This window comes from Periophthalmus magnuspinnatus, chromosome 3 (genome assembly GCF_009829125.3).
Source record: "Periophthalmus magnuspinnatus isolate fPerMag1 chromosome 3, fPerMag1.2.pri, whole genome shotgun sequence".
NCBI classification, from domain to species: Eukaryota; Metazoa; Chordata; class Actinopteri; order Gobiiformes; family Gobiidae; genus Periophthalmus; species Periophthalmus magnuspinnatus.
This window is the reverse complement of record NC_047128.1, coordinates 34,877,584-34,899,447: the sequence shown is the minus strand read 5'-3', so window position 1 is coordinate 34,899,447 and position 21,864 is coordinate 34,877,584. Positions and strand designations below refer to the sequence as shown.

Sequence of the window (21,864 nt, the reverse complement as noted above, 5' to 3'; positions counted from 1 at the left end):
GGAATGTTATATTTTTACCTTTTTAAATCAGTTTGTGCCGTAATAAAAGTTATAAATTTCAGTAATGTGATGGTCCCAAGCCTGGATAAATTAAAAGCTGCAACAGTAAGGGCATCTGACGTGAAACCAATCCACCTGAATTTATTTTATGGCAATCCTAGGACGACAAAAATGAAACAAAAGTGGTGAGTTTGCGTATAGTATAATAGTAATAGTCCTGGGTTCAAGCTTTCTGTTATATATATATATGCAGCATTGTTTTAAATTGTCAATCACTACGGCAACGGTGATGATTTTGAAGCTCTCTGAAACCCATGGATAGATTAAACTTGACTCTATAGTGAGGAGCATTTTCCCAAATCATATAGAGTTACATGACAAACATTTAAAGAGGTAAAGATGTGGAGAGGCTGTAGTGCTTTTAATAAACCTACATCGACTCAGGAGACGTACAGCAGCACGTAGACTTCAAGAAAGAGGTAAAACAAAGCATGATTAGTGGTAAAAGGACAGCGCTTCATGAGATATTCCTCTCTGACATATTGGTCGGAGATATCAGGTCATCTCATTAGACGGGGGACAAAAAGTTCACAGCACAGTGACGTGCCGCCTCGTGGGAGTCGAGAACATTGTAGGAGGATCACATGCTTATTTTTGAACAAGACAGTCTCCTTTTAAATACAACAGAACTGTCTTCAAATATTTCAGAGTTTTACTGTTTGCTGAGGGTTGGATACCTGTAACCACTAAAAACTTTACATTTTCTAAATGTATTTAGAAAATGTAAAGTATAATTAAAATGCCCGTGCAGTGAAGGAGCAGTGTGGATGTAGCAGGAGTTCCTGTTTGTCTCTAGTAACATAATACTATGGTTCATTAAAAGTGTTCTGACTGAAATGCCATTGAAGTTACTGTGATCTCAGTCACAAAATACAAAAATAGAGTTGTCAACTTTGTGACGCATTTACAAAAAGGCGTTTTTTTTTTTTCCTTCTTTACAAACAATCACAACAAGCTCGTACTCTCTCTCTCTCATAAAACAATGGGCCCGGAATGATCTGAGATTCTACCTGCAGTTGCTAAGCAACACCCACCTCCAACCTCTCGGCCTGCCCCATTGGTCAGTGGGAAAAACGCACGCACCGCCCTATTGGCTCGCAGAAAGTTAATAAACTTTAGCCACGGCCTGCCTCTGTGCCTGCTGCCTCTCGACGCTCACACAATGAAGAGATTCTTGTGAATGAGAGCAGAGGTGTTGGTGCCTGCGCAGTACAGTGCTGATATATGCATTGAGCCCTGAGCTAAAAATAAAGATCACACTGAATGCGGTGGCACTGAAAACTGCAGGACTAAATTCAAAGTGACAAGTCTAGTCCTCTCAGACACGGCAATGAGGTCCCACCCTCAGCGCGGCGGGGGGCTGGCTTTTGTGATGTGCACATTTCTAATAAAAGCCGCGACTCTTTACATCTGAGCCAGCTAAAAACGCAGCACAGGGAAGCCTGAAATATTTTGGAAACACAACTCAAAAGTGAAAAAGCATCAAGTATAAAGACTTCAGTAAAGTTTGGAGCTGTTGGGAGCTCGCCTCACTCAGGGTGCTAAATGTTTATTGTAGTAAAAGCACTCACCAAGTAAACTGTGTAGGCAGAGCATCAATAACTCTCTCAAAGACTCAGTGTGTTGTCTTGATGTGGACTTGGTGACAAAGTTATTTTTGCGAGTTTTGCGGCGAGTCACTCTTGGGTCACTTCAATTTTTTGAGCCATTGTATTTTCACCTTTTCTGAGTCAGAGCCGTGTCACTTTCTGTGGGAACAGCCTGTAACTCAAACGTCATTTAGACCCATTCACACTCCACCGCACAAAACATACTCCATTTAAGAGAAAATACAGTTAGTTAGAAAAGATTCAGGATCATATAAGCAGTTTTATTGTAGTCCTGTGTTAAACTCCACATAAACAAAATAACTATGAATACGATCAGCTCAAAACAGAGCGTTTTTTTCTTGACATTGTAATATTTTATTGAGTCCATCAATGTCATTAGCTGCCCAGAGAATCAGCCCCAGACCTGCACCTGCGCGACAGCCTCCACAGGACCTCTTTGTACAGGAAAAGTCTACATTTAAAATCAAGTTAACCTAAATTAAAGGTGCAGTATGTAACTTTTCAGGTGGAGTGTCCCCCACCTGCTTCAAATGTTATTCCTCTGCCTGGAACTTTCTTCATTTTGGTATTAAACTTATCTTGAATGTATTAGTCATAAAATACTCTGGAAAAAGATGCATTGTTACTGTGAGCGGGGTCACTTCTCCACAGATCTGACCTGTAACTTTGCGTGGATGTGGACCTGCTTTTCTCCCAAGAGGTAGATACGTTAAACGCCAAACTGTGGAATATTCCAGGTAAAGCAATGACATCTCCATGGAAACAAGCAGGTTGCAAACTCATCCCCTGAAAGTCGTAGAGAGTTTGTGGTTTTAAAAGACGTTCCTAAACAAAGTCAGAATAATCTAATTACAACTATAAAATCTTTATTTAAAAGGTAAAAGGGAGTGGTTTGTCGGCTTCTTCGTGTTAGTTCGTCGTAGTCGCTGTTGCCGTGTTAAGAGCTTCACTATTGTCTGCGTTGTATGTTTCAAAAGGACGGAGATGTGACGGGTGCGAAGTGTGATGTTTGAACTGTCCGCTCACATCCGCTTGGCCACTTGCTTGAACTTTTGTGTGGTTTTATAGAAAATAGATCTGGGTTTGTGAGGCTCCAGGAGGTTGAGGTTGCCTTCCGAGATGCTCCTGACGACTCTCTGGGGCTTGTTCTCCTCTGAACCTGAGGGCACAGAGCAAACAGAGTCAAGAATAAACATGAGACAAAGGAGAGAAAATAGCTCCACACATTGTTGAGGCTCTGACGTCAGGGCCTGGTTTACACTTCAACTTAAGACTGGCTCCTCTCCTGCGCAGCCATCAGGAATAACATTACATCCCCCATATGTTGTAAACTATTGGGAGATGTAGACGTGGGCAATAAAAATAGTTTTGAAGACATCTAAAATATGAACATCGAGTATATTTAATATTCCTATGAAAAAAGCTGTAGAAACTTGCCATTTAAAAAGACCTTTTTAGCAGCTTTCTGAAGGTTCACAAATATAAAAAGAAATTTGAAAGGTTGGATAAAAAAGAAAAAAAAAGTGAAGGTTGTCCTAAGCAAAAATATTTCCCGTCTACTCAAGATAAAATCTGTTGTACTTGTCAATGCATCTTTATAAGTACATCCAAATGGACCTCTTCAAACATGTTCTGAAACGCATGGTATTCTAGTATTTGTTTAGCGTTCATATTTCAGTGCAAACGTGAATGCTCCTGGAACGTGTTTAAAAGGTGCACTGTGAACCCAGGATAAGAAAACAGCTCGCAAACTACTCACAATATTCCCCAGAAAAATGATAATTAAGTTTTTGCCTATGATTTCTCAGTCCTAGCTTCTGCTGACAATCGAATACAAATGAAAAGGTCACACTTCACTCCTTAATTGAAGATTTCCTGACCACCGCAGACCAGAAAACAACGTCATAACGATACGGCCGAGTGCGAGTGTGAAGCCATGAATGCATAAAGTGTCACCCACTCACCGCCTGTCCGATACACCCTGTGTGGTTTGCGTGTCACAGGTTCTTTCTTGATACGTTTTGCTGCAGAAATCCCCTGTGTGTCTTCTTTGATCACCCTGAATATTAAACGACAAACACATGCTTTAAACCCTACACCAAAAAAACAAAAACACAAATAAATTAAAGGCAGATAAGGACGTTACTGGTTAAATTTGCGTTTTCCTTGCGCAGAGGACGTCATCTCCATGTACTTCGGTCTGGTCCGTCTGATTTCTTGTAATGACAGGGCTGGCGGTCTAAAAGAAGATATTGACATTGAGAATTGGGTATAATTTAGTGTGTGACTCTTGAAACACACTTGAACCGAGCAAAGTCAAACAAAAGGCAACAGTGACTCATGCGGTAGAGCAGTTGTTTTATGTTATAGCCTGAAGTTTGGAGGTTCTATCCCACTATTAATATGTTTCAGCTTTAGTTATATGCGACATTTTGAAGACTTTTCACCATTTAAGAAGTTATAATATTTAGTTTTAAAATGCTAATTGCTCTGGTCCCACTTTTTTAACATTCTGCAACCCGCAAATACAAAAACAATCATTAAAACTTTAACCTGCACGTATGAAAACGATGATTACAGATAAACATTAGGCCTCTGTGTTGCTTGAATCGTAATCATATCTCAGCATCATTTGAAGGAGGATGTAGCATTCACTGATTTGAGACCAGGCATGTGCTCTGGAGCAGCATCAGACTGTAATCCCACAAATCCAGTGCCTGTGTGTCAGTGGTCCGGCGCCTCCACTGGGATGATTTGATATGAAAAATACATTGTTGCATCACAAACACTGATACTGTTGGCTTTTGTTGTGTCGTCTGCTGCACCAGGATGCGGCTCAGCTCTCTTAAGCCTCTTGGTCTAATGTTCCAGTTATTTTCCCTTTTGTCTAGATCGAATAAGGTTTTAGGGATTAAGCCCCTTCGAATGGTTTAGGCAGACTGCGCTTCTTACAAAACCCTTACTTTAAAAGCGCACAAAACCTATACATAGATCTTGGGTAAAAGGCAGGACTCGGTTATGTTTTAATGTGAATTTTATAATAATTTAAGTGGATTATGAGCAGATTTGAACACATTACTAACCTTTTGTTTAGGTTGGCCTTGGGCGGTTGCAGAGGTTGGGTTTGACCAAAGAGTGAGGCAGATTTGAACTCCAGAGTAGGACTACTGCTACGACCCAGGATGATGGTCGCATTGACTCGATCTTCTTGTTCGACGACCTCAAAAGTGGCGTTGGGGTCTAAGCTGGAGGCCTGGATGGCTTTTTGCATGTGTTCTGGAGTGCACTGCAGGGGAATGACCCCATCCTCACTCGCAGGGAGCAGGGCGGAGGTCCCGGGACTCTGTGGGGCCATAGACGCAGACAGGTTTCTCCTGGTGGGCGCTTTGGGAGGGGCGTCCTGCTTGATGTCTGTCTGATGTGCATGTCCTAAAACACAAAGGGTTAGAAATCTGACAAAAAGTTGTATGTATTTATCACACCGGAGCACATGTATCCCTTCTGCAGGTTTAAAAAAAATGGTAAAAATGTTGGGAAGTGCTGTGAGCTACTATGTGATCAAATCTTTGTTGATAGAATGAAACTTTTTTTTTTTTTATCTCAACTGTGGCGTCAGCAAACTCAGAAGGTCACTTATGTTGAACTGTCTTTGCTTGAATCTGTGTATAATAAATGGTCAAAGGCTTTTGCTTCAACAAATTCAGAGCATATTCAGTTGTATTCACTGGCAATCCAATCTACATTTCAAAGCAATTCAAAGAAAGAAGGGTACTGAAAATGAAAATTTCCAAAAGTTACACTCAGAAAAATGTGGTAATGATGCTGCACAAACAGCGTTCAACACAACCATTTCAAAAATGTCAACTTGAACTCGAGTCAACTGCTTGTTGAAGTTGTGTTGAAAAATATTTGGATGAAGATTTTATTAAAGCCACAGTATGCAGTAAGAAGAAAATAGACCAAAATAAAAGTATGTTTTTTCATCATGTGTTTATTGCACTGAAAAACTTGTGTCTTCGTTTGAGGGGCTTGCATCTGCACAAACCTGACTCTTATTTGGTCCGGAGGGCTTCCTGCTGCTTTTTTTCCGTGGAAATGTTCCTTTTGCCATAATCTTTCTGTAAACTTTCTATTTCCGTACACTCCTCCAGAAAAGGAACACTGTACCTTTCATTTGTAATGGCAGTTATAGGCCATAATATTATGAGCACCGGGTTTATTAAGAACTATAATCATTAATACAATCATTTATTTTTCTTTCATTTTCACACAGAACAGAAGCTATGAAAAACAGCTCGTCATTCTGTTGTAGTATTGGGGCAGTGGGAGAATTTCTGGGTACTGCGCCTTTAAATGTGAACCATTTTTTTGATGTCTTCTGCAGTTCTTTCACACCGGCCCATTCACAAAAACACCACCCTGTACAAAGCATCTGTGTACAGGTTGCGGTGCATAATGGGGTCAATGTGTTTGGTCCATGTCTGCATCGCATTATGAAAGCCATTATAGTCATGGCATTTCCTGTAGAGGTGCAGAGGGAGTGTGATGGGGAGAGAGGAGAGGCAGGACAAATGCCAGAACAGTAAATGCAAATGAAAAGACTGATCTCCCCACTCTTCCCTAAATATCAGAAAGCAATTTTTAGCCGAAAGTGAGTCAGACTCGAGACGGGAAGGTGAGGAGACAAAGATGAATCGTCCCTTTCTGCAGCGCTGTAGAGTTTTCCTTAGCAATAAATGGCAGCAGCGTTCTTTCAATCACATATTTTTGGCTTGTAGGGGATTAATACATGCATGAGTTGCTATTTCTGGTGTAGGCTGCACTGAATCAGGGTCGCCTGGTTGCCACTGCCTGTTTTTTATAGTGCGCCTTTTCTGGTTGGTGGATCAGGGGAGTTTACGTGTGTTGACGTTTTTCCCTGCCCTGCTGTGGATCTGCATTTTCATGAATGAAGCTCAAGAGGGATTGGGAGGGTTAGGCTGCGAGACAGAGAAAAAACAGTGCAGAGTAGGAGGGAACAAAAGGTATAGGACGGAGGAGAGAGGAGACGAGCAGACATCTAAGGCATTAAGGAAAGGTAATTATAGGGGATGGAAAAAGTGATGGGTGAAGCGATGAGATGTCAAAGAGAAAAGGTGTTAATGACGGATAATGAGAATATTTAAAGTACAATTATTACAGGGTCAAAACAACATGATTACTCCAGCACTTACGGCTAAATTACATGTTTATATCAAAGTAAACATGTGAATTGTTTGGATATTGCTGTAGAAACCAGCAGTGCGAGAGTTAATACGCTTTCAAATCCTCGGCCCTCTCTCAAACTGATCAGATTTGATTGGTTTAGCGAGCTGCAGGGTGGAGCCTTTTCTCATAACATGCTGCAGTGACGAGCATTAAGAGCCCAGGAGGCAGTAAGGGAGTGACAAACAGCCGCGGATCAGATTAGAGCAGTCGGTTAAATAACAGCGGCGGTGTCTGTGAAAACATTTGTCATTTCGTTCTGCACCAGTGTTCAACCCGGCGTGTGCAGAAGGGGCAGATGCAGAGGGCGGGCGGGGCAGAACAAGTTCATGTTATTATTAGGTTCTTCAACGCGCCCGCAGTTAAAACACCTCATCTGTTTATTTAGTGCAATAACCTTAAATATAAATCACAACTGTCACTTTAACCATTAACTTTTATCACAACTGTGTAAATATGTATTATCATCATTTTGTTTAATTATATATATTTTTTTTACTTATTTTTGTTAAACATCTTCTATGGTGGGAAATACGCTAGATGCTCGTCTCTATGGAAACGTTATTGCTTTGATTCGAACATTCCACATTATGCCATTATAAATTGATCTGCATCTCCATGGAGACGAGAAGGCGACGCCACCAGGTAAAGTTACAGGTGAGATACGTGGAGAGAAGACGCTGTTCACAGTGAGAACGCAGGTAAAACACCCGTGAAGATTAACAGATCAGTTTAATGCCATACTGTGTAACATTCCAGACATAGTAATAACGTTTCCATGGAGACCTGCATAAGGCTAAGGACGAGTCACACCAAAACTGAGACGAGAAAGAGGTTTTTAGCTGTTTTACTTCACAAAAATGGAAAACACTCCAAGGAAAAGCAAAATTGGAGACTTTAGTGACACAATCGTAATTTAATAATCTGGTAAACTTTTATACACACACCTGCTCCTGTTTTTAATGTTTTATATGGACTTGTAGGTTTTGTTTCTTTTTCTGTTTGTGTTGTATTTTAAACAGGGCGTCCATGAAAAAAAGAGCCTGAGTGTCTCATTGGGTTCCCCTGTGTAAATAAAGATAAATAAAAAAACTCTTACTCTCGTCTTGATTACATATTATTGTGTTATAAGAGCTTCCTTGACAACTGATTTTCTCTACTGTGAGATCAATAATGTTCACTGTATGCACTGTCTTATGAGACGCAATAAGCTCTGCATTTACTGCCACTGTTACATATTGATTGATGGGGACTGATATCGCAAAAGAAACGCCTCCTCTGTGCATGTGCAGATTATTCAAGATGGCTGATTACTATTTAATTACAGTGTCATTATGCTCTATAATTAATAACAAGCATTATTGTGAGTAAACATGACACTATTAGTAGAAAATAAGGCTTCAAATAAAGCAGCAGTCAGTCATTTTGTAATAAGACAAATACGTACTACAGTGTTTTTCAATTTCTGTAATTCGTTTGAGAAAGTGCATTTCCAGTGTGTTATTTGGGCCGATCTCTGAGACATTAGTGAGACTTGGGCAATTTATGACCGGCATTTTTTCCCAGAACGTCAACATATTTCAGGCCAAATGGTTTACAAAACAATCCACAGTTTAACAGGCCATGAAAATATACTCCCCATTTGCGACTAATTTAGTCAATTACAAGCATATAAACACTTGTAGAAGGGGCTGGCATCACTCCTGCTGTTGTGAGTGAACCAAAAAACTGAAAGTGGGAAAAATCCTTCTCAAAATTTACTTTTATATGCATCTTAATAGCTACACCTCTTCATATTTTTTATTTGATTTATTCACTGATCACTTGGCACAGCCGTTTTCCCCCCACAATATGGCAACAATATGTTTCCCACAATATGTTTCAATAAATGGAGACCACCTGCATTAAATGTCATTACACCCAATTTGAAGAGCAGTATTTCACGGGCTTTTCTATGTCCCACCTCCCTGAAGGCCCCTCTACACTTTCTCTTCAATAAAACTGGCTGTGAACATTCACATCATTTCATTATTCAGCTTTGGCCAGGACAAACGTCTGGAACACTGCTATAAATCACAGTATATTACATGTGTCATTTTTATGGTGCATTTTAGCGAGTAGGACTTATTGAGACCAGTAAAAGTTAAAAACAAGATTTTGTAATAAAGAAAAGTACACAAGTCATATTTACATGCATTGGGGGATTATTGTAGTTCTGTGTTTGTAATTACCAGCGCAGAGCCTTGTTAAATGTCTGCTTTATTAATTGTGATGGATAGGGTGCTGGGTGACACATAAATGAACGGGTGAGTGGAGCTGATGGGGGATTTAAGAGCAGACTAAGGGCTTCAGGTGAATGGGCACAGCATGTCAGCGGGACAGAAGGGGAGAGAGGGGGGGAGCTTTACCTTTTGGTGAAGAAGCGCCATGAGACAGTGAGGATCGCTTTGAACGGGGACCCGAACCTGCGCAAACAAAGAGTCAAGCAAAATCTATACAGTAAATGTTTACGAGGAACGTTATTTTTACAATATTTGGCTTGTGAGAGGAAGTTGGTGCTTGTTTAGTTTATAAATGTAACTACCTCATTTGTTATACTGTGTTTATAATTACAATAAAAATACAGTTTCATGATTTATTAGGACCAAAAAGTTACTGGGTTATTGGAAGTTTGAATGGAGTTGTTGAATTCTACTACACTTTTAATTACACTGGTTTAAATGAATGTTCACCCACACACAGCACACCATAAGGCAGCAATAACAATAACTGCAGTTGTAAAATTGTAAATTATGCCAATCATTGGGGATAAAATTTGTCCAACAATCAAAGCATCTTAAATCCAGCGGTTTGATGTTTGAAGGCTGTGCACAGGAGACTGGCTCGACCTCCTCAGCTGAAGAGCAGTGGGTTCTGGTGGGGGCGGAGGGGCAGATGCAGTTTGGAGTGATAAATGATAGACAGACTGGAGTAATAGAGTGGTGTTGGTGTGTTTTGGTGCCGCTCTGCTGTCTGTCATGTCTGTGTGTCGGGTGCTGTTGCTCCTGGGTCATGTGGGGATGACAGTTAAGAATGATCAGAGCGCCGCACGCTCCCACAGCAAACACTGGACCTGGACCAGAGCCAAACGCACTGGTCCATGCAGGACACCTGACACAGGCCTGACAAGAGTATACAACAAAGAGAAATATGCTCATGTGTTCACAGGGCATTTACTACTCAAATAAAGCTACAGCTGTTATATCATTATTTATCTGTCATTTTGTGACAGACTACATTAAACTTTACTGGTTTTACAGGATCAAGACACTGCCTGTTGGTATAAACTTACTATTAGTTTGCACAATAATAATACATGTTGACATAACAATCGTGCACGTCATGCAACATTTAGACTTTAAAAAACTACTCAGTGCTTTTGGGGTCACATAACTATGGAATTTGAAGAAAAAAATACATTACATTTAATGGGCAACAAGTGCTTGAGCATTTTTCTCTAACTTGTCTGTGTACAAATGCATGTTAGTTGAGCAAACAAGCTGTAGTCGACCTTTCCCAAGTAACTGTGAATCACACCTATAACATAACCTGCTCCTGGAGCTGTTGGCTGTTTATTTTCCCTTCCCATTGGTTCAACTTTAATTCATTCACTGTGAAGCCTCTCACTGGGAGATCGGCGCTGTAGCAGGCTCTTCACGAAGTTAATTAAAGGGGACGGGCGATTTATATCTTATTATTGGTTAAATTGCTTTGCAATATATTGCCATCTTGTCTATATTTTACATTTAGAGCAGAGAAGACTGAGATTGTAAATGGTTCCTTAATTAAATAAAGCAGTTTCTATTTCAGTTGGAACTGTTGTGATGTGCATGAGTTAAATAAAACTGAAACCGTGTTTGAGTCTAGTGTTATGGGTCAGGCACCTACATCGTTACAATCATATTAAACTGAAAATAGTGATAATTGTTTACATTCACACACTTACTGCAGGGACTGCTCTGGTGGTAGTGCAGGTGTGAGAAAGACAGAAAAGGGGCCAGTTCACTGCAGAGACCCACAGCTTCATTCGTCTCTTTTGATGTGGTCCCATTCCCTTCAAGCTTCAGCGTTCGCTCCGCCCCCTCCAGGTCCGCCCAAACCACACCCCTCTCTCGGAGAACCAGGTGCTCCAACTCAGCCGTCTCCTCTTGGTCTGTGTTTGTGCTTAACCCAGCCTCACATAAGGACGAGTGGTGGCGGCTATAGGCGGGCAGGAGAATGTTCACCATTCTGAAGAACAAAACAGATATTCAATAAGCCTCAAATGAACGGTTTAGATTCAGAAAGGCCTCAGTTCAGATACTAAAAAAAAAGGCTTTGTGCATATTTTATGTATGTATTGGTGTTCATGACATATTTAGCCAGTTTACTCTGCCTTGAGTGTGTAACCCTTGAAGATCCATCACATACAAACATATCAATATGGAAAATAAAATGAATTAATATAACAGGCTTGCCTTGATCAAAAGGCCAAAGTAGAGAAAAGGTTTTGCTGTAAAATATCTGGTGTTTGGGTTCATATAACCTACTTCTGCATCCTCTTGTTCTCCTGGTCCTGCAGTGCTGTGAGCTCCACCATCTGCTTGATGTGTTGTTTCAGATCGTTCACCTGCAACTCCAGCCTATGGCAGTGCAGCTCCTTCTCCAGCACCTGCACAAGGTCGAAGCACCAAAGTCAATAGTGCGCACGTCAAATCAGCTGTGAGTTATGCCCTGGTCCCAGTAGGGAGCCCGGAGTACGGCAAGGGTGAATATGCACTTTTCATGTAGGTTTGCAGCTGAGAGATTGTCAGAAAGAGGAGGAAAGGGAATCTGACGTAAGAGAACTACGAAACAGCAGCGCGGAGAACATTTGACTAGAGGTGCGTCACAGTTCTGGGCCTGTTCCTGGGAAAAGAGTAAAGAAGAAAAAAATAACATGGACAGGGTTTTAGGTAACTGGCTCCTGTGTGAAGGATGAGTAAAGGCTATTGATTTATTCTCTTCAGTGATCTACGAGTGAGCCGGAGAAATAAAATGAGCACGGCTCTAATTACTGGGGGAACAGATGGGAAGAAAACAAAGACAGTCACGACACCAGTGAGACACAGCCTACCTTCCAAAATAAACAAACAAAAAACAACAAGTGATGAGTTTTGAAGGCTCTAACACACATTGTAAAGTTTTAGTCTATATCTAATTAAGCAGCCTGGGCTCGTTAGAGTGAGTCAACAGGTTAGATCACTCTCTGCTTGTGTAATTAAGCACACTGCCATCAAGTGTTGTGAGCAGGACAGGGATTTTGTTGACAAATAAGTTTTAAATAGTCAAGAGCTACATGCCCACTCCTAGTCGTTTAAGTATTCATAAACTGTTGAAAAGGTTTTTTACAAAGGATTGCATCACGCTCCAGGTTGCACTCACCTCAGAGATCTGATTATTCGTCTTTAACAACTTCATTTCATTTTCGACGCGGTGCAGGCAACCGTCATTGTCCAAGAAACGAGTTTTTGCCTCTTTCAAGCGCTTGCAAATGTGCTGCTGCTGGGTGCGTAAGCTGGCAATCTTGCGCTCAAACTTACAAGTGGCCTGTGAGAGAAATGAAGGAGTTTAAAGCAACTACAAACTTGTAAGCACTGGATGTAAAAACACACACGGTTCAGTTTGTTGAAGACATAAGCATTGTGTTAAAGTGATGGTATTTATGCACATCTTAAGAAAGAGCTACAGGAGTGTTATGATTCAGCTTTTTAATTTGTGGTTTTTTGACTCTTGTGAGAATATGCTCTATCATTTGAGAGTCCAACAAAGTATCAGTGACCTTGTGCATAGGATGTGCAAGTGAGAGTTTTAGTGAACTTTGAGTTCAAATGATGATTCAGCAGCGGTGTTCTGCAGGGATGTTGGCCTCGGTGGATGGCAGAGTAAGCAGTGCGTACCTTCTCTGTCTTCTCTTTGGCACAGAAGTACTGGACCTGCAGTTGGTCCTCTTCACAGTAGCGCTGCCGGAGCTCGTTCTCCTTCAGTTGCCTCTCCAGCTCCAGCTGCTCCTGCCTGATCTGAGCCCGACTCGAGAAGATCCTCTGCAGAGCCTCAGACACCCTGCACACAAACAAGTGCTCTCAGTCTCAAACTTCAAAAGATGGCAGGCAGTGTTTGGACTTTAGTGTGGATCAATTTGATAAACTTTATTATTGATCCCAGAGGCAGAATGAAGAGGACTATAACAGCCCCCATTTCAATGATCTGCAATAACTGCATAAATACTTTAACTTTGGCCAATGTTTAATTTTAATGCAATTCTGGTAAAAAAGAAGTCTTGCACTATGTTATCAGAAGCATTTTCTTTTCTTTTTAAAAAACAAAAACAAAACACAATGCAATAATGCAACTTAGGTAGGGTATAATTAAAGTTTAAAATTAAATTATTATGAGCAGTCCATTTTTAAAGATTTATATTTCACAGAAAACATCAGAAGCAATGTTCTGCATACTAGTGCAGAACATCAGTAAATCTCTATGAGTGCATGTTTTCTATATTAGAATGTTCAAAAATATACTTTAGCTTGAAATATTTTGCAGTCTGGAGCAGATACATCTGCAGAATTACGTGCCAAATCCTTAAAAATCAAGAGACAAATAAAATACAAGTAATGGCATAAGCTACACCATCTATACAAGGTCACAAGTTTGTTTTAACAGCACCAGAAATAGATTTCTGACGTATGTGCTGAATATAATCCCAGGGAAAAAGATTAGATGCTAGAGACTGTCTGTGGACCTAAAGTGGGAGGAGAGGCAGCAGGTAAATAAGAGCAAGGAGCCATCTCTGAAATGTGACTGCACTCTTCAATGTAACTCCAGTGACGTAGGAGCCGTCGTGGCCTTGCTAGACTGCTGAATTTTTAATGGTGTGAGAAGCGTGCTGCCTCTATTCAGAGCCTCTGTGTGAGTTGTGAATTCTGATGCCAGTGAATGAAACGTGTGGGAGAGAGACTCATTCAGCTTTTCTGTATCCCCCGCCCCAAATACCAATGTGCACTGAATACATATTTGTGACACACAGAGGGAAGATACAGATAGGGGGGTCTGCACTGATTCACCGCAGCCTTGTACACAAACCTCTCAGATCCAACAAGCAGATTTATTTCTATTGCCCCCAGTATTACGTTATTTATTTATCAGTAGTCTAGACAAACGTGATCATTAAATTACTGGGGTAAATAAAGCGAGTGAATTTGTATTAAAGAAAGTGTTTAAAATCACACAACCGTCTTTCCATGTTGCAAACGACCATAGCAACCTGTAACCTTTAAATATCATACGCAATAATGTTCAACGCACTTTTCTTTTTCAGTACAGACATATTATTGTATAAATCATCTTTCCTGCTAATATTAAGCAGTTAAATGTATTTTATGAGCTGCCATATTCATTTTATTCAGAGCTTATCCCTAGAAATAACTAACCATGCTTTGTTATCTATTAAATCAATTACCATATAATTAAAACAACTGCCGTTTTAAAATTAATGAATGGACACAGTAATGTTTATGACACCTGATTGATTGTTATTGAGCCGTAACATCAACAGGAGCCACGTTATGTAAAAGATGCAGAGTTTTCCTGGAAGTAGAGTTTCCAGGAAATCTTAATGCAAGCTCAAAGATGGCCGTGACACAAACAGGTTTGTTCAGATGAGGAATACTTTAATTAGGCCGATGTGTTCAGAACCCAACTGGGGATGGGCAACAGCCTAATGACACAGGGGGAGTAGCTAAACCTCTTTCATATATCCCCATCAAGCACACCCAGACGTTTGTAAATTCATCTTAGTAGTATATTTTGTAGGATACTGGTGGAAAAGCCGCTGTTAGTTACTCTGAGAATCTACTGCAGGATTCAGAACCAAATTATCTTAATAAGGGATCTAGCGTGTTTAACAGGTGTGTAAAGTGCATTTATCACTTTTGGTGTGAGGTGGTGTAAAGGAAGTCTGCTTGTTACACTACATTACTCAGTTAATTAGTATAGACACGTATAGGCTTACCTTTTAAACTCTGCTTGCTTCGGTAAGGTGTTCAACCCAACTACTCCAGAAGACACATTTCTTTCCTCGTACTCTTTCAGTTTAAGCTTCAATTGCTGAATCTTTATGTCATAGAGAATATTGTGAGTTAGAATTTTATATTTTAACAGCAAATTATTCCTTTCTTTACCTCTAGCCGTTGTTTCTCGCAGATCACTGCATATTGGCCGATGTGACTGTCCAGACTTACAACATTACTCTTGAGCTGGTAAAATTAATGAAAAATGATTGACACAAAGATGAAAATCAAACATTTTGACTGGTCTCACTGAATATCGGTTTGTGCACTAACCGTAGACTTGATCTCCTTGGCTCTGTTGGCGTACTTGAGTGTATTGTGGGTGTCGTCATAGGACTTGGAGGAAGGGCTGATATTAGCGATCATAACAGTCCGACAGTTACCGCCCAAAGAGTCTTTGAGGATCCTCGTGAGCTTACTGTCTCGATATGGGATGTGAGCTTTCTTGCTCTGAAACAAACAAGAGCATTTTAAGAATAGATATGCAAGTTAGTATAAGGGAGCTACCATTAGCTCTCCATCCCCTTCCAAGTGGATGCCAAGCTTGCTAAGGGATTTCTGAATTATACGTTATATTCTGCTATAACTCAAATTTGATGAATTAAATGGTGCCTAATTTTGTGCACTAATAAATGGATAATGGCTTGTTTCATAGGTTGCACCTTCACCAAAATGCAATACATTTTACCTGTAAATTTGACTTAAGAAATCATATTTCTACAAATTAAATATATTTCAGTTACTTTCACAATGCTTCTGCATTTAAATGACCTATTGGAGTTAACTAACCAAGCAAAGATGCCTACACTTCAGACACTTCCTTTAACTCAGCAAAGGGAACTCCAAGGCGTTGTCATATCAGCCAAGACAGATTGTCTCCTCAGAATGTAATGTAATGTAATCCTTTTTGTAGGCTGTTGTTTGATTTGACAGTCCCATTCAATTTATGAATTCAGTAATGTAGGCTGGGTGTTGTAAATCTCTAAGAATTATGATAAAATTCACTTCAACACTGAGGTTTCTGTCAAAAACTGCTCTAAATAAGTCTTAGCTCCATAAAATCAGATATGGCCCACAAATATGGACAGCTCCAGTCTGAAGTCTGTCTGCAGCTGGTCCCTGCTCAAACGGTGTCTGTAAAATGGCATTAGATAAACTGCAGGCACTTAGGTGAGTCACACTCTCTGGGGTGTTGGGACAGCACAAAGTCAAAGTTAAAGTAAAATGATCTGTTGGGGCTTTACAGCTGTTACAGTATTTCAGAGCACATCTGGATCCAGAGGTCTCAGTTACAGGTCGTGTTGGGCCCTGAGAACTACAGCCACACCTTTTGCAAATTCAGCGAGAGCATGGGCCATTTTTAATAGAGGTCACAAATTGAGTTTATTAAAGTTTATTTTTCATACTTCTGTGCATACCAGTAAAAAAATATTTAGGCTATAAAATCTCTCAACCTGAAAATGTACCTTACTGTTACAAAAACATTTTTACAATTGCAGCTTTGTGAGAAAAATCTGTCCAATATTTAATCCAATCCTGGCTATATAAACACCGTTTCTAAGAAATCCCTTTTATGGGGGGTAAACAGTGGCTTATCAAAATGAATGGCTGTAATGAAGAGAAAGGACACATCATAAAATCTATCTGCATCATTTTGTACATCGCCAAAGGCGACTTCTAATGAATCTCTGTGCGGCATAGCACAAAGATGACATAGTGAACCAGCTAAACAGAAGTAGCCAGCATTCTTCTCACTCAAATGAATGGTATGTCATCCCGGGACACAAGTGGGGACATTCTTTCCTTTAAACAATGGCCATAACATTAATGTCCTTGTCTTCAGACATTAAACAGTGCAGCGCCAATAACCGCAGGGTGTGGACGGATTAGGCCTAAGTCATGGGCGTTAAAGAAGTTCACAAAGATCAAAATCCTTCAACACACAAGTATGTAGTGCAAGTGTTTAGGACTAAGTGATCAGTGTCCATGAAAGAGTGTTGTTTGAACCTAAGAATGGAGCGACCTGTTGGCGGAGGATTGCCTTTCAAGATGGCAGAGGGACGTTAGCACAGCACTTCCTATGTGCATGTGGCCCGCCTGAGCTTTGTCTCCTGAGACTGAGTGTAAAATGAGAGGACTGCTTGACAGGTTAATGTATGCAACAGGAATGAAATAATACCCAAATAGTCTTCACTGGGTTGTGTCTCATATGGGGTGTTCACTGAGGACATTTTAATCTTTTAACCCAAGTAGTGTATGATTCACTTTTACAAAAATGTTTTAGATCTGTGTAGTTCTCAAAGACATCACCAAATCCTCATTTTCTACAGATACAAGTTGGTACAGTGGAGACATGGGGTGATGTGTTTTATGATGAGGGGTTTAACAATTTATTATCCGATACGTTGTGTTTAATTTGACAATACAGTACCAAGCTTGGAAGGTATTAAGAGACGCTGGTATGCATTAAATTAGGATGTCACAACTAATCCGATTAATTGTAACAAATTGATTTTTGCACTGTATTGAACAAAGATTAAGATACAGAGGTTTTATGACTCCGTCAGAGCAGTGATTAGATCAGCGTAACATAAGAAACGCATACATTTCATGTTTTGGATTAAAAAAGAAACAGTTTTGTCAGTTTATTAGCGAGCCCCAAAGGCATCAGTTTAGATTCAAATTTGATGCAGTTCTTGTATTCACAGGTAGAGGCCTAATACCCAAAACATTTTATTATGCATTATTCATTCAGTCCTTCTCTGAAGAAGCTAATATTTTAGCCACAGCTGCCCTGAGATAGACTGTCGGAAGCAAGACTGCCGGTCTGTGCTATTGGCCTCTTGGACCACCACCAATCACTCACACACCGCATTCATACAGGCAAAGGTGGCTGAGGTTTCTTGCTCAAGAACACAATCACCATTATGTACTGCTCTGTACAAGAATCAATCTGGCAACTTTTGGACTGCTGCCCCACTATGGCACCTACTATTCTCAGTGGTTTCCAATCCCAGTGGTTTACTAACCAGTCCTAACCTTTTGAGATTTAACAAGATCAGTGAATTCTCAGAGAGGTATGAAGTTCATGCTAATATCATACATAACCCAATTATATAACAAATAAGTTAGCCAGGTTGTAGCTTACATGCATCATTTTTAATAACATTTAATCATCTCCTATGTAAAGGGCATTCAAAACAAACACTCAGCTCATATGACTAAAATTTAGTCTATTTTCTTTTGACTTTGAAGTCAAATTAATGATTTGAGTCAGACCAGCCTCCAGTGACTCAAACGGACTCCGCATCAACTCCACTGTCTAAATTTGGTTAAGTGGCAAATGTCATAATATACTTAACCCTAATGATATTTTTACATCTAGCAAGTTATGATTTTAAAAGCTCAAAATTGTTTATGTGTGGAGCAGAACTCACCTTGGGGTCAGCGAGTGCATTGATAACATTTCCAAGAGCGAGAAGTGAGCGATTTATGTTTGCGCCTTCCCGTAAACGTGCCCCTTTGGCATTGGTGTGGCTGGCTCTCTCTGAACCGGCCAAGTCAATTAGGCTCATTTTGGCGATGCAAGCGTTAGGATTGAGACTGGCAGTTTTGTCCTGTTGTCTCAAATATATCTGAAAAACAAAATAATACATGGTTCACAAACATTATTGTGTTTGAATCAAACTGAGCATACAATTATGTGCCTCCAAGTGCGCAATTTGTATTACTGTTTTGACACATATTTTATGGCTGATGCCCTTCCTGGGCCATTAATCCAGGCTTGTTGAGACTGGTACAAGGGGAATCTTGAAACACCTAGTCTATTCAGAAGGTGCAGATGATATCGAGAAATAATGCATATTGTTTTGGCTTAGTTTGTATGAAATGAGGTACCTGAAACACAGCGTGGGAGCGGGAGGAGGTGGCATTCATGTCTGTTGGGTGCTGTGTCCTGTTTCGGTTGCCAGAATCCAGCGCCTCAAGAATGTGCTCTGCAGATTTAGGCTATAACAGAAAACAGGAGCTCAATGACTACGAGTGTGATCCAGGAGCATGTGGGAGGCACAGCAGGTAAACATCAGTAGTTTACACAGCCACTCACACCTCTCACATAAACTGAATCTCTGCCACAACTGCAGTAATACATGAATAAATTAAAAATGGAATATAAATATATTTTGGATTTGTGATACAGAATTAAACAGGACAATTTCTATTGCCAAAAATGACTAACCAAATACCATATGGAATGTACAGTGAATTTGACAAAAAAAGTAAAAAAGGCTACATTTTAACTCAGCAACTGGCAAGTGTTGAAAATATATAACAAAAAACATTGACTGTTGAAAAACATATAGTGGAAAGTGTGTAACCAACCTGATGCAAAGTGAGGTTTTGTACTACGACTCCTTTCTGTCCATCTTCTCGCACTGCAAGAGGTCCAGCGTTCGACAGCAAGTCTCTGATCTGCTCATTATAAACCTGAAAAACATTAGACAGTTAAATACGTTAATTTAATCACATACCTTCATTTCAGATATGCAGATTGTATTCATCACCTCAAGATATGAGAACGCAACAGCAAACTCTTTCTCTTCCTTGGCCTCGTCCATCCGTTTGAACAACTCTTTCATTGTGCGATACATAACCCCAGGGTTATTCTGTGATCCTAACATTGTATGCGTCTTCCCAGCTCCAGTGGCCCCATAGGCAAACACTGCAGAATAAAAACATACATAAACAAAAACAAAAAAACAAAAACTACAAGGAGGAAAAAATACAATATATTTTAAAAATGCACAAAAAAAACGAATCAAGGGCTTTTTGATTATGCAAAAAATGGCTGCTATGAACATATTGCACCAGGTAACTTTTCATCAAATAAACATGTGCACGCACAAAAAATGTATATGAAATTTAAGCTAAACAATTGCTTTGTCTCAATTATGTAATTTTTGGATCTACTAATCACAGTTAATCAATGAATTTGATCAATTACATAGACCTAATCAGTACTTTATTATTTTAGCTCTGCAAAATCATATTGTATTGTTATAATGCTCCAGGAAGGGCTGACGTCCAATGACCGACGTATGCACCATGGGGCACGCTAAGTAAATACCACCAACACAGTGATTAAATAAGTACTGTGGCACTGTGACTCATATCTGTAATAACCTATAAACAAAAACTGCTTTATGACATTGTTATATAAATATCTAAATAATGCATTCCAGAAGTAGTTTTGGTTTAGTAAGGTTAAAAGTGCATCAGTCAACTTTTCAGGTGGAGAGTCTGCCCCCTGCTTCTATCCATGGAGATAACATTACCTTGTCCTGAATGTTTCACAGCATGACATTAAACTATTCATCTCCATGGACATAAGCAGGTGAGACAACCAGGTTAGGTTACAGGTGAGATCTGAGTAGAGGCAACCTGCTCACAGTAAAAATTTAAATTTTCAAAGCCATAAAAACACTTGTTACTGTTGCAAATGTGAGATGGGCATGTATAATTCCGTACTGTGGAACATCCAAGCAAAGGAATATATCGCCATGAATACATGCATGTGGCAGAGACCGTCTACCAGAAGTTGCATAGTGCACCTTTAAGTTACTATGACTGCCTGGGGTTTGCTGCATTGGCAAGTTACCTGTGCAGTTAAATCCATTCATTACTCCATCTATAATTGCTTTTGTTGTGTTCTCAAAAATGTCCACTTGAGTAGAGTTTTCCCCAAAGACATGGTCAAAAACAAACTTGAGATCTTTGTTGGGCCTCTTGTTAACATCTCTGTTCCGCACTCTTTGAGACCCAAAACAAGATACATCTGGTTGCTTGGGATCGAATATGAGCATGTGATTATCCACAACTTGGACAACGTTGCGAAAGTTTTCCCGCTTCTCGTTCTCATTTTCTGGCCTCACACGCACAACCACCTTCACATGGCTGCAAACATCACCGGCCATTGTGACTGGTTGGATAGAAACCTGGAATAAAGGAGACAAGTTACAGCACAAAAATTATCTCAGGGTTTGTATTTTTTTTGCCTTTGTACATAAATATTTACAATATATGTGTAATATAAATTGTAATGCATAAATAATGAAAAAAAATAAACAAAATGGCAATGTAGAACAAACAGGAGGAGGATAATACATGTATAATAAACGGAAATACAGAGCTGCGGGAACAAGCAATATTGTTTCCGCAGCTCTGCATTTCCTTTAGATTACTACTTAGGTCACAGTAAAAATATCTGATATGTTCTTTGTTTATGGCCTGACATGCATATACATATGACCAAGATGCATGAGTAGTAACTCAAATAAGCATGATCAAATATAACATTTTATTCTGGTGTAAAAACGAGGTATGCCAAAACAATCAAACGTGATTATAATTAGTACGAAATGGAAGATTAACTAATATATGATTCATCCGCAAGCATCAAGTTCATGAATGTTATTTAACCAGTGAAAGCTCCTTAAAAGAGGCACACGAGTGTATTTAACAGCGCCTCCTCCCTTCATTAGCATCACAAGTTAGCTCCTGTTAGCATTCTACGATACAACAGTTAACGGTGGCCTTTCGCTGCATGCTTTCAGTTCACGTGCATCTTACCTCGTACTAAAGAACGTTTGGTTTGATTTAAATCCAGCGAAATATCATTTCGGCGTTACTTTTAATTTAATTTACAATAAAATACCAAGCATCGACGAGCTTCACTGACACAACAAGCGCCAATATTTTCAAAAACAGCGCACTTCCTGAGTGGACGCAGAGTGGACGTGCGCGGCTGCTCATTGGCTACACTACGG

General features: G+C 39.9%; 1 protein-coding gene across 1 annotated transcript; it reads right to left on the bottom strand.

Annotated features, from left to right (window-relative positions):
- Positions 1-1,909: 1,909 nt before the first annotated feature.
- On the bottom strand, positions 1,910-21,823 carry kif18a (kinesin family member 18A). The gene is made up of 18 exons (XM_033990966.2): positions 21,668-21,823; positions 20,697-21,033; positions 19,603-19,760; positions 19,421-19,525; positions 18,938-19,048; positions 18,478-18,675; positions 15,314-15,490; positions 15,152-15,226; positions 14,983-15,083; positions 12,872-13,034; positions 12,357-12,521; positions 11,483-11,604; positions 10,900-11,183; positions 9,323-9,379; positions 4,754-5,099; positions 3,817-3,909; positions 3,635-3,729; positions 1,910-2,829 (listed from the first exon to the last, which is right to left on the bottom strand). Exons 2-18 carry the CDS (start codon positions 21,010-21,012, stop codon positions 2,693-2,695), a joined length of 2,703 nt encoding a protein of 900 aa, XP_033846857.1. The 5' UTR covers positions 21,013-21,033; positions 21,668-21,823; the 3' UTR covers positions 1,910-2,692.
- Positions 21,824-21,864: the final 41 nt, after the last annotated feature.